At 40.3% G+C, this 19,442-nt stretch overlaps 2 protein-coding genes across 3 annotated transcripts in view; both read left to right on the forward strand.

Moving 5' to 3' along the window:
- LOC108162014 (rap1 GTPase-activating protein 1) overlaps positions 1–19,442 on the forward strand; it is a 103,164-nt gene that overhangs the window by 1,345 nt on the left and 82,377 nt on the right. Inside the window, exon 1 of one of the 2 annotated variants that reach the window (XM_017296505.2) lies at positions 10,713–11,152. The exons of the other annotated variant lie outside the window; for it this stretch is intronic. Within the exon in view, the coding sequence (XP_017151994.1) occupies positions 10,863–11,152 (290 nt within the window). The 5' untranslated portion in view covers positions 10,713–10,862. Of the gene's footprint in view, positions 1–10,712; positions 11,153–19,442 lie in introns of those variants that run through there. 2 annotated transcript variants of the gene reach the window in all.
- On the forward strand, positions 146–10,622 carry LOC108162017. Its single transcript, XM_017296511.2, has 2 exons — positions 146–628; positions 10,582–10,622. Exons 1-2 carry the CDS (start codon positions 161–163, stop codon positions 10,594–10,596), a joined length of 483 nt encoding a protein of 160 aa, XP_017152000.1. The 5' UTR covers positions 146–160; the 3' UTR covers positions 10,597–10,622.

Raw genomic sequence — 19,442 nt, forward strand, 5'->3', positions numbered from 1 at the left:
GGGGTGGTGGGGGGGGGGGAAGGGGTCGCGGGCGGCTCTTTTGTATTTGAACTGAAAATTGTGTTTGCTTTTTGCCTAATGCGGGCCTCTGTCACCCTCCTCCCAACGCAAACAAACTGCGCGCATTTGGAATGCAACCCCCGCCCCCGAACCAGCCACAATGCAGCAACAGCAACAGCAACAGCCACCCACACAACACCCGACACCAAAAACAGAAGCAGCGGCAGCGGCAGCGACACACACGAACACACATTCCTTCCAGTGCCAAGAGAGAGTAAAAGCAGCGCTCTCTGAGAGACCGTTGTGTGGATTCCATTGTGGAACCAGAAATCTGAGCTTCGTGCGCAACGTAGCTTTGCGGCCCCACGTTTGTACCGTTTTTCCCGTCGTGGCGAGTGGAGCTGCTCTGGTCTCCCATTTAAATGTGTGTGACGTCGTCGTCGTCGTCGTCGTCGTCGGTGTTTTGTCGTCGTCCTGCGTCGCCACGAGTCTGCGTCCGAGTACGAGTCGGAGTCCGGCAACGGCTTTGGAGTCCGCTACTCCCTACAGTTCTAACGGTACTTCAAAAGCAGCAACAGTTGCAACGCATGCCGCAGCAGAAAGCAGCGGCAAACCAGCAGCAACAAATGTAAGCCCAAGCCAAAAAAAAAACCAAAACAAGAATTCGTATATTTTTGGCAATCTCTGCGAAAGCGTGTGAGTGCGTGTGTGTATGTGTGGCTGTGTGCGTGTATTATCACTGCATTTTCGTGATAGTGACAAAAGAAGCGTCAAAAAATATCGCTTCTTGCGAAAGTGGAGGCGCAGCAAAATGCCAGCACGTTCCGAAAAACGAACCAAAAAATAAAAAGTGAAATTCGACAACAAATAATACTGTAAATAATAATTGTGTGTGCATAGAAATTACAATTAACGGCGGCAGCAGCCAAAGAAGAGGAAGACCTGCCAAACGAAAGTGTTTCCAAAGTGAAATTTCAATGCCTCTTTATTTTTCTGTCGTGCAATTCAATTACAAAATGCCATTAATATTAAGTGATGGAAAAGGATAGAAAGATTGAAAGCAGTGAGAGAATAACATAATCATGGCAAAACAAATGTCAAACGCAATTTACAAAAGAAATCCACAAGAAAAAAAAATAATCAGCCGCAAAACGGCTCTAAAAAAAACCCAAACAAAACGCACACAAAAACCGCGCAAAATGAGAAATAATTTGTGAAAAGAGAAATAGCTAAAAAAAAAAAGAAACAACAAAAATGCAGAAAATCTCTCTCTCTCTCTGTCTACCTCGATCGCTTTGCCGGTTTCTGCGGTTGTGTGATGTTCGTTGCTATTAGTAGTGTTGTTGCTGGAGAAGGAGTTTGGTGTTGTTGGAGGCGTTTGATAGATCTCAATTTTGTTGTTGTTGGGTCTTGCAGTTGTTGTTATTGTCTCCTGTCTCAAGCTGCAGTTGGTTTGATATGCTTCACGCATGATTGTTACGTGTTGTATCCCGTTGAATTCGATCTCCCCGATCGTAATCGTCTCTCTTTCTCATGTGATTTATGTGCAGGTTATGTGACGCGATTATGCTTATGACTGGGAAATGGGCAAGGGCTGTCCAACAAGTGGGAAACGACTTAGGCTCGAGCTTGTGTGACACTCACTTAATGCCCAAAGCAGAGTTGCCTCATAAGTCGCTATGAATCACAAAAAGTGAGTGCCATACAATCATTTAAGGGGATTCCGACAGGTCTTTTTGTCTCTCTTCCACTTATCAGCGTTTATTTTTATTAGGGGTTGAACGATGCCACTCGAAGATCATGAACCTGAAACGAACAGGTTTTTTCGGTTATATGGGGAAAATGTAGTATATGTAATGCATGTATGATAAGGCGGGATCCCAGAAGAGGGGCAAAAGGTTTTTTTGATTTATTTATAGTTCCTCTGATGCCACTCGATGTGGGGATAGGACTCTCTCCTTTTATAACAGAAAAGAAACAACTTTTGCTTCGCTTTTGGTTTTTTCTTCTCGTTTCCGCATTGCAAAAAATGCAAATTAAAATTCACGCACTCCACACTCCCCTCTCCATCTCTCTTTGGCCGTCCTCTTTGTCTTGTTTGTTTGTCCCGTTAGCTGACAATGTTGCACCCGTGGATGCTTCTGCTTTTGCTTTTTATACCCTTTCCGGGAGGGTATTACTTTTTTAAACCAAAGAACGAAGAAATCCAAAAAATTTAAACCAAAATCTGTCTACAAATCCAACCTTTTTCCTCCCGCAAGATCGTGTTTCTATATCCTCTGGCCTTTATGGGAAAAATACAGGGTTTTAAAAGGTTTGCCTTTGGGATATACATATGTATGTATTTCCTGTCAGAGTATCTGCCCATCTTTAGTCTCTTGTTCTTTGGCTGTTATCAAGCCTGTTGTTGCATCTGTTGTTAATATGCATTTGCCGGCGGCGTGGCGCATTTTGTGGCATGAAAAAAAAGAAGCAATGAAAAATGTGCAGAGCACGTGAATTTCTTTTTCGACTTTTCGAAACGGGTTCTCTGGCCTGAAATGATTTCAGTTTTTTTCCTTCCCCCCCGTCTGACTGTTGTTGTTGTTGACTTTTCATTTTCGTTAACATTTTTTCTCAATTTTTTGTGTGGAGGGGAAAGGCGTTTCATGGGGCAGTATCCAAGGTGCAACTTGCAAAAATATTTATTGGCCAAAAGTGTGTGGTATCTGTGTGTGTGTGTGTGTGTGTGTGTCGTGTGTGTGTGTGTGTGTCGTGTGTGTGGCTGCTGTATCGTGTATCGTTCGGCACCAGCTGCAATTTGTGGAATTTCTGAATTTCAGTGCTCCGGAGAGATAACGAGGCATATGGGTTTTGGGAAGAGCTTTGTTTGTAGAGAATCGCCAAGAGAACTAATGATGGGGGGGGGGGGGGGGGAATAATTACCATTTTTAACCAATTGAAAATTTTTAATAATTTTATTTAAATTTTCTCGGAAATTATGGTTTTTTCTTATCGTTTAATAATAAATTTGATAATTATATATATTTAATCGATGCAATGTGAGGTTGCTCTTGCTTATCGAACATTTTTACCTCCGAAAATTGTAATCCTCTTTCAAAACGATCATCAAAAAGCTCCTATCCCATCCCTTAAGGGTATTTAAGCTTTGATTAAGCTCTTTTGATGCTTTAATCATCTCCCTGATTCTCCTGTAACAAGCTGTCCCACTCCTCCTCCTCTTTCCTTTGTTTCCTTGTTGTCCCGCTTGCACTTTTTCCTTATTCCCTCGATTCGTACATATTTTTGTTGCATTTTTGGGTTAAAAAGGTAAACGACAGCTCATCAAATATTCATGCGAAAGAGAATGCCAAGCAGAATCTGAGATAATATTTGGGAGTGTTTGAATCGGATGTCAGATGTCCGTTCAAGATGACAAGAGAAAGGGGGAGTGCGGGGAGCTGTAGTGCGAGGCTCAAGTGGCATTCCATCCGCGGCGGCGAAATGTAAATGAACTCGAAAAGCAAATTGGCCTTGTCCCCCGCGCACATGAAGATGGACGATAATAACAGACGGCAGGAGAAGAAGTGCAAAAAGAAGAGCACAAAAATAGCCACAAATAAAAGCAAAAAAATAAAGAACGAGCGAATACAAAACAAATGGAGAGAAAAACAGCTGCTTTTTGGGAAACACACAGAATATTGTGGTGTCTCTTCTTGTAACTCTTTCTTTCCTTAAATCTTTTGCTATCTGGTGACCCTCCTCTGCTCGTTCTTCTGCCTTTCCCTTGCCCCTTTCGGTGCTGTCCCTTTCTCTGCTTCTGCCTTGTTGTCCCAATCATCTTTTGTCGCTGTCTGGCCCATCAATTGTCTTGTCATCTGCCTCCCATCCGCCAGCAGCTCTTGCACTTGGCCCTCTCCGTCTCTCTCTGTCTCCCTCTTTGGCGCTGCCCACTCGAGGGTTCAAGTTGAAGTGCAATCCGCACAAAAGTTAAGCTCAGACAGAGACAGGGACAGCGAGAGAGTGCCAAATGAGAGGAGAAAGAAGAGATGGAGAGAGAGGGAGAGTAAAACCTTGCTGTGTCATTCGCCCTGCATTGATTTTGGATTCTGGCCTGCACAATTTACCGTTTTGCCCATGCGTTTTTGTTGCTTTTTGCTGTATTCTGTTCGGTGTCTTATCTCGTTTCGGTCCCTCTTTCCCTCGCTCCGCCCATCCTCATCTTTTTTGTCTGCAGAGAAAACACACGCGAAATTTTATAATAATTTATGGGGCGTGTGCCGTCGCGCCGCTTTCGCACGATGGGACGCATGGCGATGGCCCAGTGCCAAAATGTTTGTGTGAAGCCAACAAATGGAAGGGGGGGGGGGGGGGGGAATAGACAGAAGAGAGGGGAATCGAGAATGGAAGAAGGCAACGGTTAATGGGGATGGGGATTGGGATTAGAAGAAGCTAAATAATGAGTGTGTGGGGGGGAAGAGGAAAGGGTGTCTAGAGGAAAGGGTAAACACTCTTCCCCCAACCCCTGCTCCTCCCTCTCTCCCTCTTTCTATACTTTTAATTGCTCCATATTTTTCCATGACCATGGGGGGATTTTTGTTTACGATCTGTTTACACCTGTGCGAAAAAAAAGATAATCAAATGAAAAGAAAACAGCCCCATCCAGAGCAAAGCAAAGCGTTTTTCGCTAGAAATTATGAAATTAATGTATTTTTCTCATATTTTTATGGGCTGTTATGGGATAATTATTACCACAGCATGCGGATAGGAAGGTCGTCGCGTGGCACAGATTGGACTTTGAAGTTTTTCTTGTTTACTTTGGGATTAAAGGGAAAATTCAAGAAAAACAAACTTGCAATATGGAAACATAATGTTTTCAAGGTCATGCCAGAGGGTGCGAACATGCTTAAGAAAAAGGGGTGCCATAAATAGGTTTTTGAGGGGTAATGGATATGATGGGGGAAATATATTTGAATTTTCAAAGGTTATTGCCAATATGGCAGGATTATTTTACAATATATAAGTCTAAGATATTAAATATGGATTTTAGGCTGGGGGAAAAATGATATATCAAGGGAAAAAAGGTATTTTTCAAACAATTTTAAAGTTTATCAGTACTTTTGGCACCCAACTGGAAACTAGATAGTTGTTTATGTCTGGCTACTCCATAAATAAAGTTTTTAGGCAATATGTGCTTTACTTTAGGAATATATGATATTACATGGGATTATAAGAACCACTTTCAAGTGAAAAACCATCGTTTTTTTTTTCAAAAGTTTACAAGTATCTAACCTCGAAACTTAATTTGAAAGACGATTTGTAGTAGTAGAAATATTAATTTTGAAGGATGAAGGAAGGAAGAAAAAATACCCCTGAGAACACAAAACCCACGCCACTGGTGTTCTTATAAAGAAAGGTGTCTACCAATACATAACCAGTCTCAAAATTCATCAAATTCTCATTTAAATATCAGTTAAAACCAGAAATATCTCTACCGATTTTTCCCCAATGGACATCCAGAGATATAGAAGCGTGTGGGGCAGGGCTTTCAAGGTTGCAGAACCGTTCAAAAACTGATTAGTGAGGCCCAAAAAATTGGAAGCTGATTAGATAAGATACAACATAGCGAGAGATACAGCCCAACCCACCGAAGCGGAGAGCACAACAGAAGTCACAATCGATTGGTAAATTCCTCCTAAAAAAGTTGTTGCCCCAAACAACGGCACAGCCAGAAGCGACAGCTGTTAACGTTTGTTGCCCCGATGCGAAATGGAGCCGCCCAAATATGGGGCCCAAATTTGTTTACGAAATTTGTCGTAGCATAAATATTTGAACACGTGCAACGCACACAACGCGGCAACAGGCAACAGCAGCAGAATTCTCAGAGTAAAATGTGAAACAACAAACGACAGACGCTAGACGACAGTACGACAGATACACGACCGCCTCTATGGGGAAGTGTTCTGTTCTCTTGTACACGGAAATGGAGGAAAGTCCCCCAGCTTGGAATTTGGCCAAAAATGCTGCCGGATGTTGCTTAGAATTTGGTCTTTTGGGGTTTTTCCTGCTCTACGGTGCAGCATTTTCCCTAGGAATATTTATTTATACGATAAGAAAACCTCAATCTTGCAGGTTTTTGATAAGGAAATACTTTCAGTTTTTTGGTCTCAATTGAGTCACAGAACACAGAATGTTTTTTTAGTGGAGAGATTGCGGCTCGTAAATGACGTATCGATATGGTTTGGGGCATAAACCTACTAACTGAAATCTGATTGCGAAACGTTGACGCAACATTTGTTGGCGGCCCCACAATTTATGGAAAGGGAAGGGTGGTAAATATTTAAGGGGGTTAGCGAATGTTTGAGTATGTCGAGCACTTGACACAGTTATCATTCGGATAATTGTGGAAATTGGGGCTACGATAAAATGATATAAGGAAAGAAAATGATATAGAAGCGGAACGGAGTGAATCATTGATAGGGAGAAAGTAAAGGAAGCAAACCAAGACAAAGTATGATTGAGGAAAAATGTTGGAAAAAATTCTAGGAAAAATAGTAGAAATAATATCAGAAAAATACTAGAAAAAATACCAAAACAAGTGCAAAAATACTAGTGATAATACCACCAAAATTTCAGAAAAGACTAGAAATAATACCAGAATATTTTCAGAAATTATTAAAAATAATACTAGAAAAAATACGGAAAACACGAGGAAAAATATTAGACTAATACCAGAAAAATCATAGAATATATTAGAAATAATACCAGAAAACTATAACTAATAATACCATAATAATATCAGAAAATACTAAAAGTAATACCAGAACAAATACAGAACACTCTATAAAAAATACCAGAACGAATACAAAAAATCCTATGTATAATACCATAAAAATCATACTAATAGTACCAGAAAAATACGAAAATTCTAGAAAAAAATTCAGAAAAAAAACAGAAAATACAAGCAATAGCACCAGAAAAATACTACTTATAATGCTAGAACAAATACAGAAAAATATGGAAATAATACCAGAAGAAGTTCAGAAAATTCTATAAATAACACCAGAAATGTGCTAGTCAAAGGATAGATTTTTACCCAGGAGAATGAGAGCTGATTGAGTTATTGAAATACAATATTCAGTCTACAAATACCACCACACATCATTTTCAAAAGTATTTTGTATCTTTTACGGCACTTCATCTTCTGTAATGTATCTGAATATCTCTCTCTTGTTGCTTCATTAACTCAATCATCCGATGGGTTTCTAGAGCGCTTGCAACTCCGCGGATCACAATAAATCAATAATAATAAAAAATGGAAAATTCCTAATTGAATGAACAGCAGAACAGCAGAGAGTGCGAAATGAAGAACCTCCTCTAAAAAGAGAAACAGAATGGGGGACCACCCACTGGGCGGTGCACCCCATCGTCCCACACACGCACACAGACAATTCTCTTGAGTCTCGAATCGCCTCTGATCTCTCCCTCTTTTTGCAATCTCTTGACATTAATTTGAATGAATACAAATTTGTATAGATATTTCTTATAATTCTGTTGCTGTTGTTGTTGTTGTTGTTGCATGCCACCCCATAAATGGATGTCGTCGTCTTGTCGTTGTCGTTGTTCGGGGGCGGCGGTGACTGCGGCCAAGCGGCTGAGCGTCTGATTTAAATAAATTATTCTATATGCGTTTTTATAATGCAACAAAAAAACAAAAAAAAAGCAAACCGCGAGGTAAACAGCCGCCCCATTTTTGTATCTTTTTTTTGTAGCTGCAAATTGTTTTCTATGCCACGTAATTCAATCTATTATGATGTATCTTTTTTTTAGCACCTGAATTGTTGCTTTTTTTCGCATGCGGAAATGAGGAATTTGCAACCGCGTAACGGAAGTTGCGTGTTGAAAAAAAAACAAACACAGATAGAGATACAGATAGAGGCAGAGACAGTGGGGCAGAAAGAGGGATTTGTGGCAGCTTCAACATTTTGATTGCTCTTAATACGATTTTACATTGGGTAATTGCATTACAGCGACAGCAAAATGTATCTGTATCTTTGTCCGTGTGTGTGTGTGTGTGCGCTGCAAATTGATGTCTGTAAATGTATCTGTGTATCTTTCAGCAAATGATTTGCCAAATGTTGCGGAGAAGATTTACAGATTTAATGCGAATTTGGGTCACCGAGGGGGTGCGGCCATTAGGGGCGTAGATGCGGTAATGTATCTTTGAAATTGGCATGAAAATTAAGTAATATTTGTGGGGAAATTAATGAGAAAATCAGGTAATGTATTTTGGCCAAGAGATGGAGGCATTTTCGGGCTGTGTTTTCATAGAAATTACTAAACCAATTAAATGTGGTCCCACATATGGGTTTATCTTTGCCTTTGGCCAACCTTCAGTTTGGCTAATTTTGAATGCAGCTTAAATGGTATTTGGTCAGTAATTGAGTTGATATTTGATTGCTTAAGCTCTAACGGATGGGCTCGGCCATGTTTTCAGATAGATTAATAGATTAAGATACATATTTGAGGCATAGGATACATTAGAAAAGGTTTTTGTCGAGGCTTAAGTGCCTTAAACTAAGCTATTTTGCCTTTTCTTGTGGAATATTCTGAAAATGAGTTCAAAGCGTATTTATGCAGATTAAATGTAGTCTCAAGAAGAGTTCAAAGTTTATTTCTGCGGCCTAAATGTAGATTCTTATGGATTTATATTGTATCTACAGATACTTTTAAAGCATTTAATAAAAGGAACACCGTAGAAAATGTTTTAGTACATGAATTTCAATTAATATTTCTTAATTTTTCTACATAAATCTGCAAGTTCAATGAATTTTTCCTCGAATATTTGAAATTTAAATGGCCATAAATGGAACAAATGAAGTTATCGTTGTATCCACAGATAAAATACGGCATAAAATTCTAGTGAAACCCTCAAAAAGATTTTACTTCAAGTGAAATTTCAGCATTCCTTTAATTATAATCGGAAATTAGATGGTGATCTGAAGAGTATCTGTTTCCTAGTACCAATTGAGTGCGTACCTATTCAGAAATGAATTAATTCATTCTTCGAATTTTATCTGAAACTTAACTGGCCATGACTGCGTTCTGTTATTTGAAACCGTTAGTTCAATGCCTTTTTCTTTTAATTAATAAAGTTCCATCAGTAACAAATGCGTATCTAACGGATTGCATTGTATCTACACATAAAATATGGCATTTAAACTTAATTAAAGCCAAAGAAATGTTATTTTTCAATTGTTTTATGTCCTTCTATCATTGATAAGAGGTTGTTAAATGTTTAACTTGTTCTACTTTGTATCTGATGGATTGCGTTGTAACTACAGACTAACAACAACCCTTAAGAGTAGTCAAAAGTATATTTTTGCTGAACAGAAGTCGAAAGTATCTTTTTTAGCTGAAAAGTAGCCGAAAGTGTATCTTCCACTTTTCATTCTGTCAATTTTCACTGGCAGTTGACTCTCATACCCCCACTCCAAGCCATGGTTAAGTAGCTTCTGCTGTAGCCCCCTTCACCTCAGAATATCTACCATTCTATGGTATTTTCTTTAGTAAACCTCTCAGAAGAGTCCCCTCACCATTCCCCATGCCCCATGCCCCGTCCTTAACCATTCAGAACAAACTCTCATAATGTACGCACATTACCACTTAAGCGAGAGGTGGTTGGCCCTTTCATCGTCGTCATCATCCACCTGACAACAGAGCGAAGGCACTGAGGCATGGGGCATGAGGCAAGGAATTGTGTGGCATGTGGAGCTGGGGTCCAAGTTTATGGCGGTCTCTGCTGCGATGATGGCCAGAAGAAGATGCCTTCAGTCAATGCCGTAAATCATAAATCATCGTCGGGGGCGCACACTTGGACACGTGCCACACTGCTACTGCCACTGCCACAGGCACAGGCGCAGGCACAGGTCGCTCTTGCTCTCATTTTGGGAGGAGGCATAAGCCAATTGTCAGTGGGGCAGGTTCAAGCACACACACACACACAGAGAGAGTTTTCTCTGCCGCTTTATGAGGGTTTTCCTTTTTGGCTTTCCTTTTCCTTCTGTTCTTCTGGCTTTTCCTTTGCCACATGTGTCTCCGTTTGCACGCATTTTCACGCGCTTTTCCACGCCTCGATGGGCAGGCTTTTCAGCATTTTTCTTCAGGCATTACTTTTTAATAACCATATAGCCCCCCCAACCCTTCTCTAATGTTTTTCTTTGAGTGATTTTCTTTGTTTTTCCAGCAGAAGTATTCCGTTTTTTTTTGTTAGAAGAAGTTTTACGACCATAAAGTTATTAAATTTCCATTCTTTTTATTGCGAAAAGCGCCAAAGGGCGGGACGAAGGGAAATTAGAGGTTTCCCAACCATCGTAAAAGGGGAAATTCATTATGGAAAATGTGTGGGTGGGGGGGGGGGGGGGGGGAATGTTACGGCCGCTCAAGTGACCAATGAAAAAGCGAAGGAAAACCTCCATTGAAATTTAATTAATCGCCGGAAAAAGGCAGACAGAAAGAGAGGGAGAGAGAGGCAGAGACGGACTCTTGATCTGATTTCCCAATTGAATTACCAACGGTTTTTCGCCTCCCCTTCCCCCCCAGGAAAATGTAAAGTGAAAAAAAGTGAAACTAAAAGTGAAAAATTAAAGAAAAATCTTAAGAAAAAAACATAAAAGAAAAGAAAAGAAAAACAAACAAACAAAAAAAAAAACCAAACCAAAAATACTTCAAAACCAAAAATCTAAAACCAAAATCAAATCAAAACAAAACAAAACAAAACAAACCTTCTTCAAGCAGTCAAAACCGTCAATCAGTCATTGAGTCATTCAGCCATTGAGTCAATCAGAGGAGTCAATCGTAGCTGTCAATCGGCCACATCAATCATGCTTAAGATACACATGCTCGAGCAGGTCGTCAACACGGAGAACGTCTGCGAGAATGCCCAGGAGCTATCACCAAAGCGGAAGGTGCCACACGGCATCGCCAGTGGCATCAACAGCAGCGGCATGTCTGGCGGCATCGGTGGCAGTTCCTCTTCGAATGGCGGCAGCGCCAAGAGCACACCCACTGTCTCTGCCACATCGTCGCCGCATCACCAGCCCACGCCGCCGCAGCGGCACATCCATGCAACGGCGGGTGGCAAAAGCGTCAGCCAGGGATCATCGCCGGCAGGGTAGGTACCAACATATGTCCGATAATGGCCAGAGATCGGTGGGTATGGAAAAAGTTGCCAAGTTTTCAATGGAAAACGTTTTTGTCGAGGCACAAAGGCCGTAAATTTGAATTCCAATGAATTCAAAGTCCAACTGTTGATGAGATCCCCAAGAAAACCATTTAAACTTCCATTTATTTTCACACATTTCACGCACATTTTCCCGGAGGGCACCATCGCTCCTCCCCAAATGAGATTTTTCCATTTCCATTTCCCTGTCTGCACCCGTCGCCGGGTACTTTGGTATTTTTGGCTAATTGAGGAGCCTGCCCTGCGGATCAAGCGCTGTTTCTCTTCACACATACTCGTATTTGTGCAACAATCTGTGGCATGATGGATGCCTTTTTGATGAGCAACAGTCGAAAGCAGCAGCAGACTCTGCTTTCCCCACAAAACACTCTCTTTTTTTGTTGTCTTTTGCTGTCTGTTGATGCAATTTCCATGCTGTCACATTCCTTTGGTCGATGCGGTGGACAGCCGTTGCATTGTCATAATGAATGCATCGTCCATCAGGTATACTCATACCCTTTCCCATTGCCCATTGGCCATGCCACTGCCACTGCATTGCGTTGCATTCCCCCCATTCCCCATTGCCTTTTGGCCATTTGCCCAGTTTTCTAGTTAACAAATTTCACCGCAAATTTAGTTATTTTCTTTTCATTGTGTGTGTTTTTTTGGAAGAGAGTGTGGGGTTTCAGTGGCGTTTGAGGTGTGTCTAAATGGGGAAAATTGTTAATGCACTGCATGAAGTGTGAAAAGAGCTACTGTTAGACAGACGTGTGGAAATACGTACTAAAATGTGTTTAAAATTGACCAAAACAAAAAAAGGAAAGTCATATGAATAATATTGACACCATTTACGGGATTACCTTTGAAATGTAATACATTATTTAGTCTGTGGAATGGAATTTAAGGAACTCGACATCAAAGCAGTTTTTATACGTTGTGGAAACACTTCCTTCTGGCTAGAAAATACAAAAAAAAACCTATTAAAAACCTATCAGAAAAAAATAAATAAATACTAGGAAATAAAAGTGAAAAACAATTGTAATATACCATCAACATACAAAAATTGTGTAAAACAACAGAATAGCGCTCGAAAAAAAGCAGATAAATACCATTAACAAATACTAAATAAAATACCTGATAAATAGCATACAGACTATAAAAAAACCCGATAAATAGCATACAAATACTAAAAAAACAACAGATAAATAGCATAAAAATACTAAAAAAAACCCAGATAAATAGCATAAAAATACTAAATAAAATACTAAAAAATACTCACAAAATATAAAAAATACCATACAAATATTAAAATCATGCAAAAAACAATACTAGCACCAAACCATTAAAATACATTAAAAAATTCTAGGATACCTCTTGGTGTAGATCTTGAAGATACTTTTTCAAGGTCTCGAGGAATATTCCTGGGGAATTCCCAACGAGAACACCCATTTTTTTCTCCATATTCCACTGCATTTCACATGGAAGAAATCCAAGCCTGTACTTGACATTATTCCGTCATTATCATGCTCCAAAAGATACTTTTCTGCTTGGGTATCTTTTACTTATTTCAAAAGGAAAATTGCCATAAGTTTCCGGCAAGCTTGAGCTCAGTTTTTGTAGAGCTTTTGATGGACAATATGCCATAGAATTCATTGTTCAATCGCAAGTTGCGTAACTTCTAGTAGTTCCATCACTTTCTTCTCTGTTCGCCCTAAGTATCTCTATCTTTCTCTCTCTATGGTATCTGTATCTTTTTCTCCATCTTTCACCTGGCCCCCAGAGTCGTTTGTGTCGTTCTGCGCTTCATTTAATTCCCTCAAAGCAACAATTGAGTATCTTTTAAGCTCATTTTACTCTTTTCTTCTGGACTTCTTTTGTTGGTCAGTTAGCACCCCCACCCCCACTGCCCACCCACCACTTTTCATGACATTTCCTTGGCATTTTGCTCATTGTTGTGTTGTTTATTTTTGCCTTAGACTCTCGAGGTAATTGATATCTTGCGGATGGTTATGGCTTTCTGCCTGTGAGAGCGACACATCAAGGCGAATGGAAGACCAAAGGAAAAGCATAGCAAAAGCCTTTTGGAAAGACAATGGGTACTAAGGTCTTGGATGTGGGCGTGGCCCTGGGCATAGTTTTGTTAATAATTATCCGGTGGATACATTGTCACAGTTTTCAGATACAAAAAAAAGAAAGAGAGAGAGAGGAAGGGGATGGGGATTTTCATTTTCTATGAACTTGACAATCAAAAGGGATTTTCCCCAAAAGCAAAAAGCGGGCCAGGCCAGGGGCTTTTCCTTTCTCTTTTGTAAACATAATTTTCAAAAACATAAACACTTCCGTTGGCGCCCCCTCAATCCTTCTTCCCCCAGTGTTTCCCCCAGTTTTCCCGCTGACTTGCTGGCTATTTTTGACTTAATTACTTGGAGACTTTTGGGGCTTACGGCGGGTCTCCCTTGTCGTCCCTTGTAGCCATTATTTATGCCTCGCATTAGTCGCATGCCCCTGCCACCGCGCTCTCGCTCCTGCCTGTGGCCCAAACAATTTTTGATTTATCTCGAGGCACAGACTCTTCTGGTCTTCTGCTCTCATTATGCCACAAGCTGCATCTTCAGCTTCGGCTTCTGCTTCTGCTTCATTCCGTGTTCATCTCCATTTCGTTTCGTTTCGTTCGAGTTCTACAGCTACGCGACCCCGAAACGCTGCCAAAAGGCGGCCAACAGCGGCAGTTGTTAGCCCAGTTAGTCGAGAGACATCCGACAGTCGACAGAAGGCTGTCTATCTTTTCCATTCCGCAACCAAATTGGAGTTCTCTTCGTTTCGGTTTGGTTCTGTTTGCGAGTTCTGTTCTCCCCATTTTTCCAGGCTAATTTCTATGCAAAGATTGAGCCAAATAACTGGACAAAAGCCAAAGCCAACAACAATCATTATCTGTATGGAAAAGAGACGACTCTTGACCAGGCCAAAACCATTTATCACTTTCCAATTTTTAAGCATTTTTTTCTTTTGCTTTTTTTTTTTGTATTTTGTTTCTCTGTTGTTTGTCTTTAATTTTGGGGGGATAATTTGGCATGTCAGCGGCTTTAATATCGCAGCATGAGATTGTATCTTCTTTGGGGTTTGTGTCGCTCCCGCTCTCCCTCGTTTGGGGCTCTTTTTGGGACCTGTTTTGGCCCCCTTTTGGCCCTCTTTCGGACCTATTTTGAAGGCATTTTTGTGGGTGGTTTTTGCTCTGCCATCACAGTGGTGGATGAAAATATTGAGCAGGGATCAGTAAACACTTTAAAAACTTTAAACACAACTTAAATGTAACTAAAAATAAGTGAGAGTAACTAAGAATAACAAAAGTTGGCTCGTTTTTAGTTGCTTTAACTACAAAGTAGGTTATGGGATTGAAGGACTCTCGCAGGACAAAGGACTTGCACGTGACTTTCGAGGGAACTTCACTTGGGACTCGACTCGGCTTATGCCACAACACGCTGCCTCATGCCGCAGAAACCTGAAGAAACCCCATTCGTACGTGATTCTTGTCTTAACAAAAAAAAAGGCTTGAATCTTGATAAAGTGGGGAGACGGAGCCCCCGAGGGCCAGCCGAAAAAAGAAACTTGTCATTGGGCCAAGTGCTTCGACAATTGCCACAGAAAAAAAAAAACGCGAAAGCCGTCGAATGCCAAGTTCACGATTGGATCTACGATTGGAGCTAGAGATTCGAACAGGAAACTATGGCGGCACAGATCAATCGAAGGCTTTTTGGCCCTGTAATCGCTCTAAATTTTGTATAATTTATTACCGCACTCGTGTGACAGGCAGCGCAGCTCTCTGTGTGCCACATGAGTGGGTGCCACCAGCCCCAGCCCCCGCCCCAGGCCCAGCCCCTGTCCCATGCGGGGTTCAAAGATGCTGACAAACAATTAAATTAATGTCAGGACAGGCGAAAATGCCTCAGGGAAAATCAATAAAAAAAAGAAAGAGAGCACAAGAGAAAGAGCAACCTTTGGGTGGGGTGTGGCATGATTTTCCATGCCACTGAACTGTGTCTCGGAGTCTGGGAGTCTGCCACTTTGATGGCTCCACTAATTGGGCGAAACTTCAGAGGCAAACGAGACTTTGGTTGGTTCCATTTCTACGGGTTCTACGGGCTCTACGCTTAAGAGGTGAAAGATCTCTGTGTGTCGCCCTTCTCTCTCTCTCTCTCTCTGCTGCCACTCTTTGATTTCTCAGCGCGATGCTAATTTATGCCCCCAGACACAAAACTGATGTAACTTTTGTTTTCTATTTGCTCCACACAAAAGTCACCTTTGTTTTCGCAGCAAATATACAAAAAAATCCATTCATTGTCTGGATCTCTGGGAGCCCTCTTCCTTATGACTTATGCATGAGGCAGAGCCAGAGGTTTTTATGATGGAAGTTTGTTTGTTGGGCCTGTGGCACACATCCATCCAACCCATTTTGCTACTGTCTAACATCGTTTCGAGCAATTAACCAGATTGAAAGATACAGCAACAGAAACAGATACAGATACAGATTGATTGGCACGCCAAAGAATCATTTCTGAAGGTGTGAAAGTAGTGGGAGATGGACTGCCTTTTTGGGTCATGGTTTTGCTGGCTTTTTATATACAATTTTCTGGATTCTAGTTCTTGATTAAAGAAATACTAATTTTGAAAGCAAACAAGGGCTTTTTTGCATATCTTATTCCCTGAAAATTATTCAAATTAATTTTATATGTTTTTAAAATGTATCAAAAGTTTAGTTTTATATTTAAGTAATTTTTTTATGGTATATTTCTCTCCAAAATTCAATTTTTTTTATATTTTTTTTTTAAGATTCATTTTAAACAATTCTAAAAGATTATCTTCAAAAACTTTAAATTGCAGAACAAAAATCGATGCAGAAACCAATTTGCAGTGGAAAAAACTTGATTTCCATGAACTTTTTCATCCACCAGCCATAAAATATGTCCCTCTTTCGTCCACTAATTAGAACAGTCCCAAGGCATCCCAACAGTTATTCAAAAAATCATTATGAAAATCCTGTTTCATTGACACTAAAATTGTAATCGCAAATATAAATCAAAACAACAACAAAAATATTCACAAAATCATAAAAGAAATGTGTGTGAAAATCAGCGGAAAAATCTGTTGGCCAACGACTGCTCATCCAATTTTGCCGCTAATGAAGTGGAAAAGCTAGAGATGAAAATGAAGAAAATTTAATGGCCAAGCCAACGGCAGAGGCGGCGACAGAGGCAGAGTCAGCGAAAAAGGCAGCGACAGAGGCAGAGGCAGAGGCAGAGGCAGAGTGCAGTTGCTTTTTGTATCGTTGTGGCAGATGCATATCGGACGTCATTGGGATGCCGCTTCACTCGTAACCCAATTATGAGGCACAGCTCCCTACCCCTCCCCCTGTCACTATTTTTAGTTTTTTTCCCCATGGAGCTTTTCCAACAAATTGCCAAGAAAAACACTTTTGAACAACAAGTGTTAACAAACCCCCACACCCCCCCCACCATTCCCGGGAAAAAAGAAGGGGGAACAATCTTTATGAATTATTAATTGGAAATTGTAAACCCAGACAAAAGATGCACAACCAGCGATCCAGAGTGGGAGTGGGGAGTGGGGCAGAGGGGAGTGGGGGGAGCGCGCAATGACAAAGTTATAAAAGTTAAAATCACTTGGAACAAAGTTGAACATTTTGCGGTGCCTCGAAACCGCAGACTGTTGCTGTCGTTACTGCCGTTGTTTGATGGATGCAAATATCAAATTGATGTGACAGACAATTTTCATAAATGGGCGAAGACTGGAGGAAAATGGAGTGAGAGCAAAGAGATATTTGATGGCTGAAGTTGTGGATACTCTTGAGATATGAAGCTTTTACTATTTTTGATGAATTTTTGGATATTTGTACAGATATAGATGGTACTTCAATAGAAGTTCATAGAAGTTATACAAATTTTAATCGTACTGATTGTTTTTTAAATGAAACTTTACAGATATATAGACCTAAGTATCATAGTTCTCTATATGAAATTTAGTTTGATTATCTTCAAAAACACAAAAGTTATATGTACTTCAAGTGTTTGTATCAGCCATATTTTCTGAAACAGTTAAAAAACGGTTGAGCACACACAGTTTTAGATTTGTAGTAAGAATCCTTATGTTTAAAGATCCTTCCTTCATCAGAATTTCATTCTTTGGACCCATATAATACTCGTAATACCCCCTGAAAGGGTAAAACAGACTGAAACTCGAGTGTGAGTGTTTGGTAGTTTTGTCATTGAACTCTTGTGTATGCCGTTGTGGGGCACAAGTGTAATAGCACCCTGGAATGGGGGGAATGGGAAATAATGGAAAAGTTCACTCCTTAGAAAGAAAAGTTCTTGCCACAGAGCGAAAAGTTCATATTCCCAAAAATGAGGTTGAGACCCCGAAAAAACCGAGCAAACAGCTGAGCAAAGAACCGATAAACGTCAGAGGATGGAAAGCATTTCCAAACCATCAATGCTGCAACAGAAAAGAATACGAGTACAAGTTAATTACATTTGTGGCAACCAAAAGTGGCAGCCAGTGCTGCGGCAGCGGCAGAACGCTGTATTTATGGACAAATATACTATATATCGCGTTTACATGAAAAATATCAGTCAGTGGGTCAAACAAAAGCAGCAGCAGCGCGACTGCCGCCACTTGAAACGTTTTTGGCATGCGTTTTGTGGATTGTTGAATGGCTGTTGTTGTTGTTGAATGGTTGTTAAGTTGTTGTAGTGCTTGAATTGTTGTTGGAGAACTGGCAGCAGACCAAAAATAGTTTCTGGCAGTTGATTGAGCGGAGGCACCATCGCTTCAAGCCTCCAAAGTTGAGGCAGTAGCCATTCCAACAGTCGGGGACACCAATCTAGCAGCGTTTCAACCGGTTTGCTGCCTCCGTGTGTGGCTGCTACCAAATGAGCGACAGTTAAATTGATTAGCGAGCATTAAGCGTAGCGTTTGGATGCGGCAAAACAGCTAAGAGGAGAATCAAACAAAAGAAAGTCACAAGAGGCCAAGTTCATTGTGGAAGACACCAAGATACTCTCTGGAGGTGCCAAGAGGGTGCTCCAACAACAGGTGGAATAGGGAGCGCATAATGAAGGTCATCGCATCGCAAACGAAAATTATGCAATTTCTGAATGAAAAGATGCGATAAATGATGAATGGAAAAGGGTTGTCCAAAAAGAAAGAGAAGCCTTTCGCATTGTCTGAAAGTTGTTCAATCGTTGGCGTAACCAAAAGTGATTTGATCATAATTTGTCAAAGAAATAATCCACTGGAAAATGGGATTTTATTTGCGTTTTTGCTAAAGACATGGAAAATCTATTTACTATACCATGGTCTATTACACAAGTCGTATGGAAAATGATTGCTTTGAGACATGGTTGCCTCAATCGCTAAAGAAGTCGATTGAATCTGACGTATATCAACACAATTTGGTAGAAGTTTTGTAAGAGATGTGGTTTTGACATTTACATGTAAATTTTCTTGGTTTTGTGGAACCTGTGGAACAACTAAACTATTACGACGACTATTATTAGTGGAAAAATGGTGTAATTCAATCTAAAATCTATCAGTAATGATTTCAATCTCTCCTATTCCTAAAATCGTTCTTTGTTTGGCACAAATTTTGTACGAATATTCACAGATTTGTAAACACTACTAAGTAAAAAGCATTTTACGTTTAATTTACGCAAACTCGGTAAAGAAAAATCTAAATCTAATCCGATGTCAGAACTTCGAAATTGCTTCGTATTTCTACTCATTTTTTCCTTTGAGTACCTGGTATCTTCATGTCGAGGTTCCGGTGCCTGGATAGAAGACATTTCAGCTCTCTAAAAATATTTAATATCTGTTTCCAGTACACTTTTTCTGCGAAATATAAATTTTTTTTTTTTAATTTTTAAGCACCTCCCGCCCCAGAAACCGAGTGGTGCTTCTGCATGATGCGTTCTACACTTTAATTGTATTCCTTTTATAAAGGTTTCATTCATCTAATGAGCTTCTAGAACCAGTTAAGAGTAGAAAACAATACTATTGCATTGCAGTGGGTCATATCTAGATATAAAACGTCATCAATCCCTATAAAACGCCACCAAAATCGTGTCTTAAAAATAGTTTATCCACCAATAAAGAATGAGGCTAAAAATGGATTTACGAGCAATTCAGTTTTTCAGTTCAAATCGATTTGTAACCTGCGCTGCGCCAATTACCA

The sequence above is a fragment of the Drosophila miranda genome, chromosome 4 (assembly GCF_003369915.1).
Source record: "Drosophila miranda strain MSH22 chromosome 4, D.miranda_PacBio2.1, whole genome shotgun sequence".
Taxonomy (NCBI): domain Eukaryota; kingdom Metazoa; phylum Arthropoda; class Insecta; order Diptera; family Drosophilidae; genus Drosophila; species Drosophila miranda.

Excerpts from the sequence above, each read along its gene's own strand:
- LOC108162017 (XM_017296511.2), top strand. The coding sequence starts at position 161 with ATGCAGCAACAGCAACAGCAACAGCCACCCACACAACACCCGACACCA.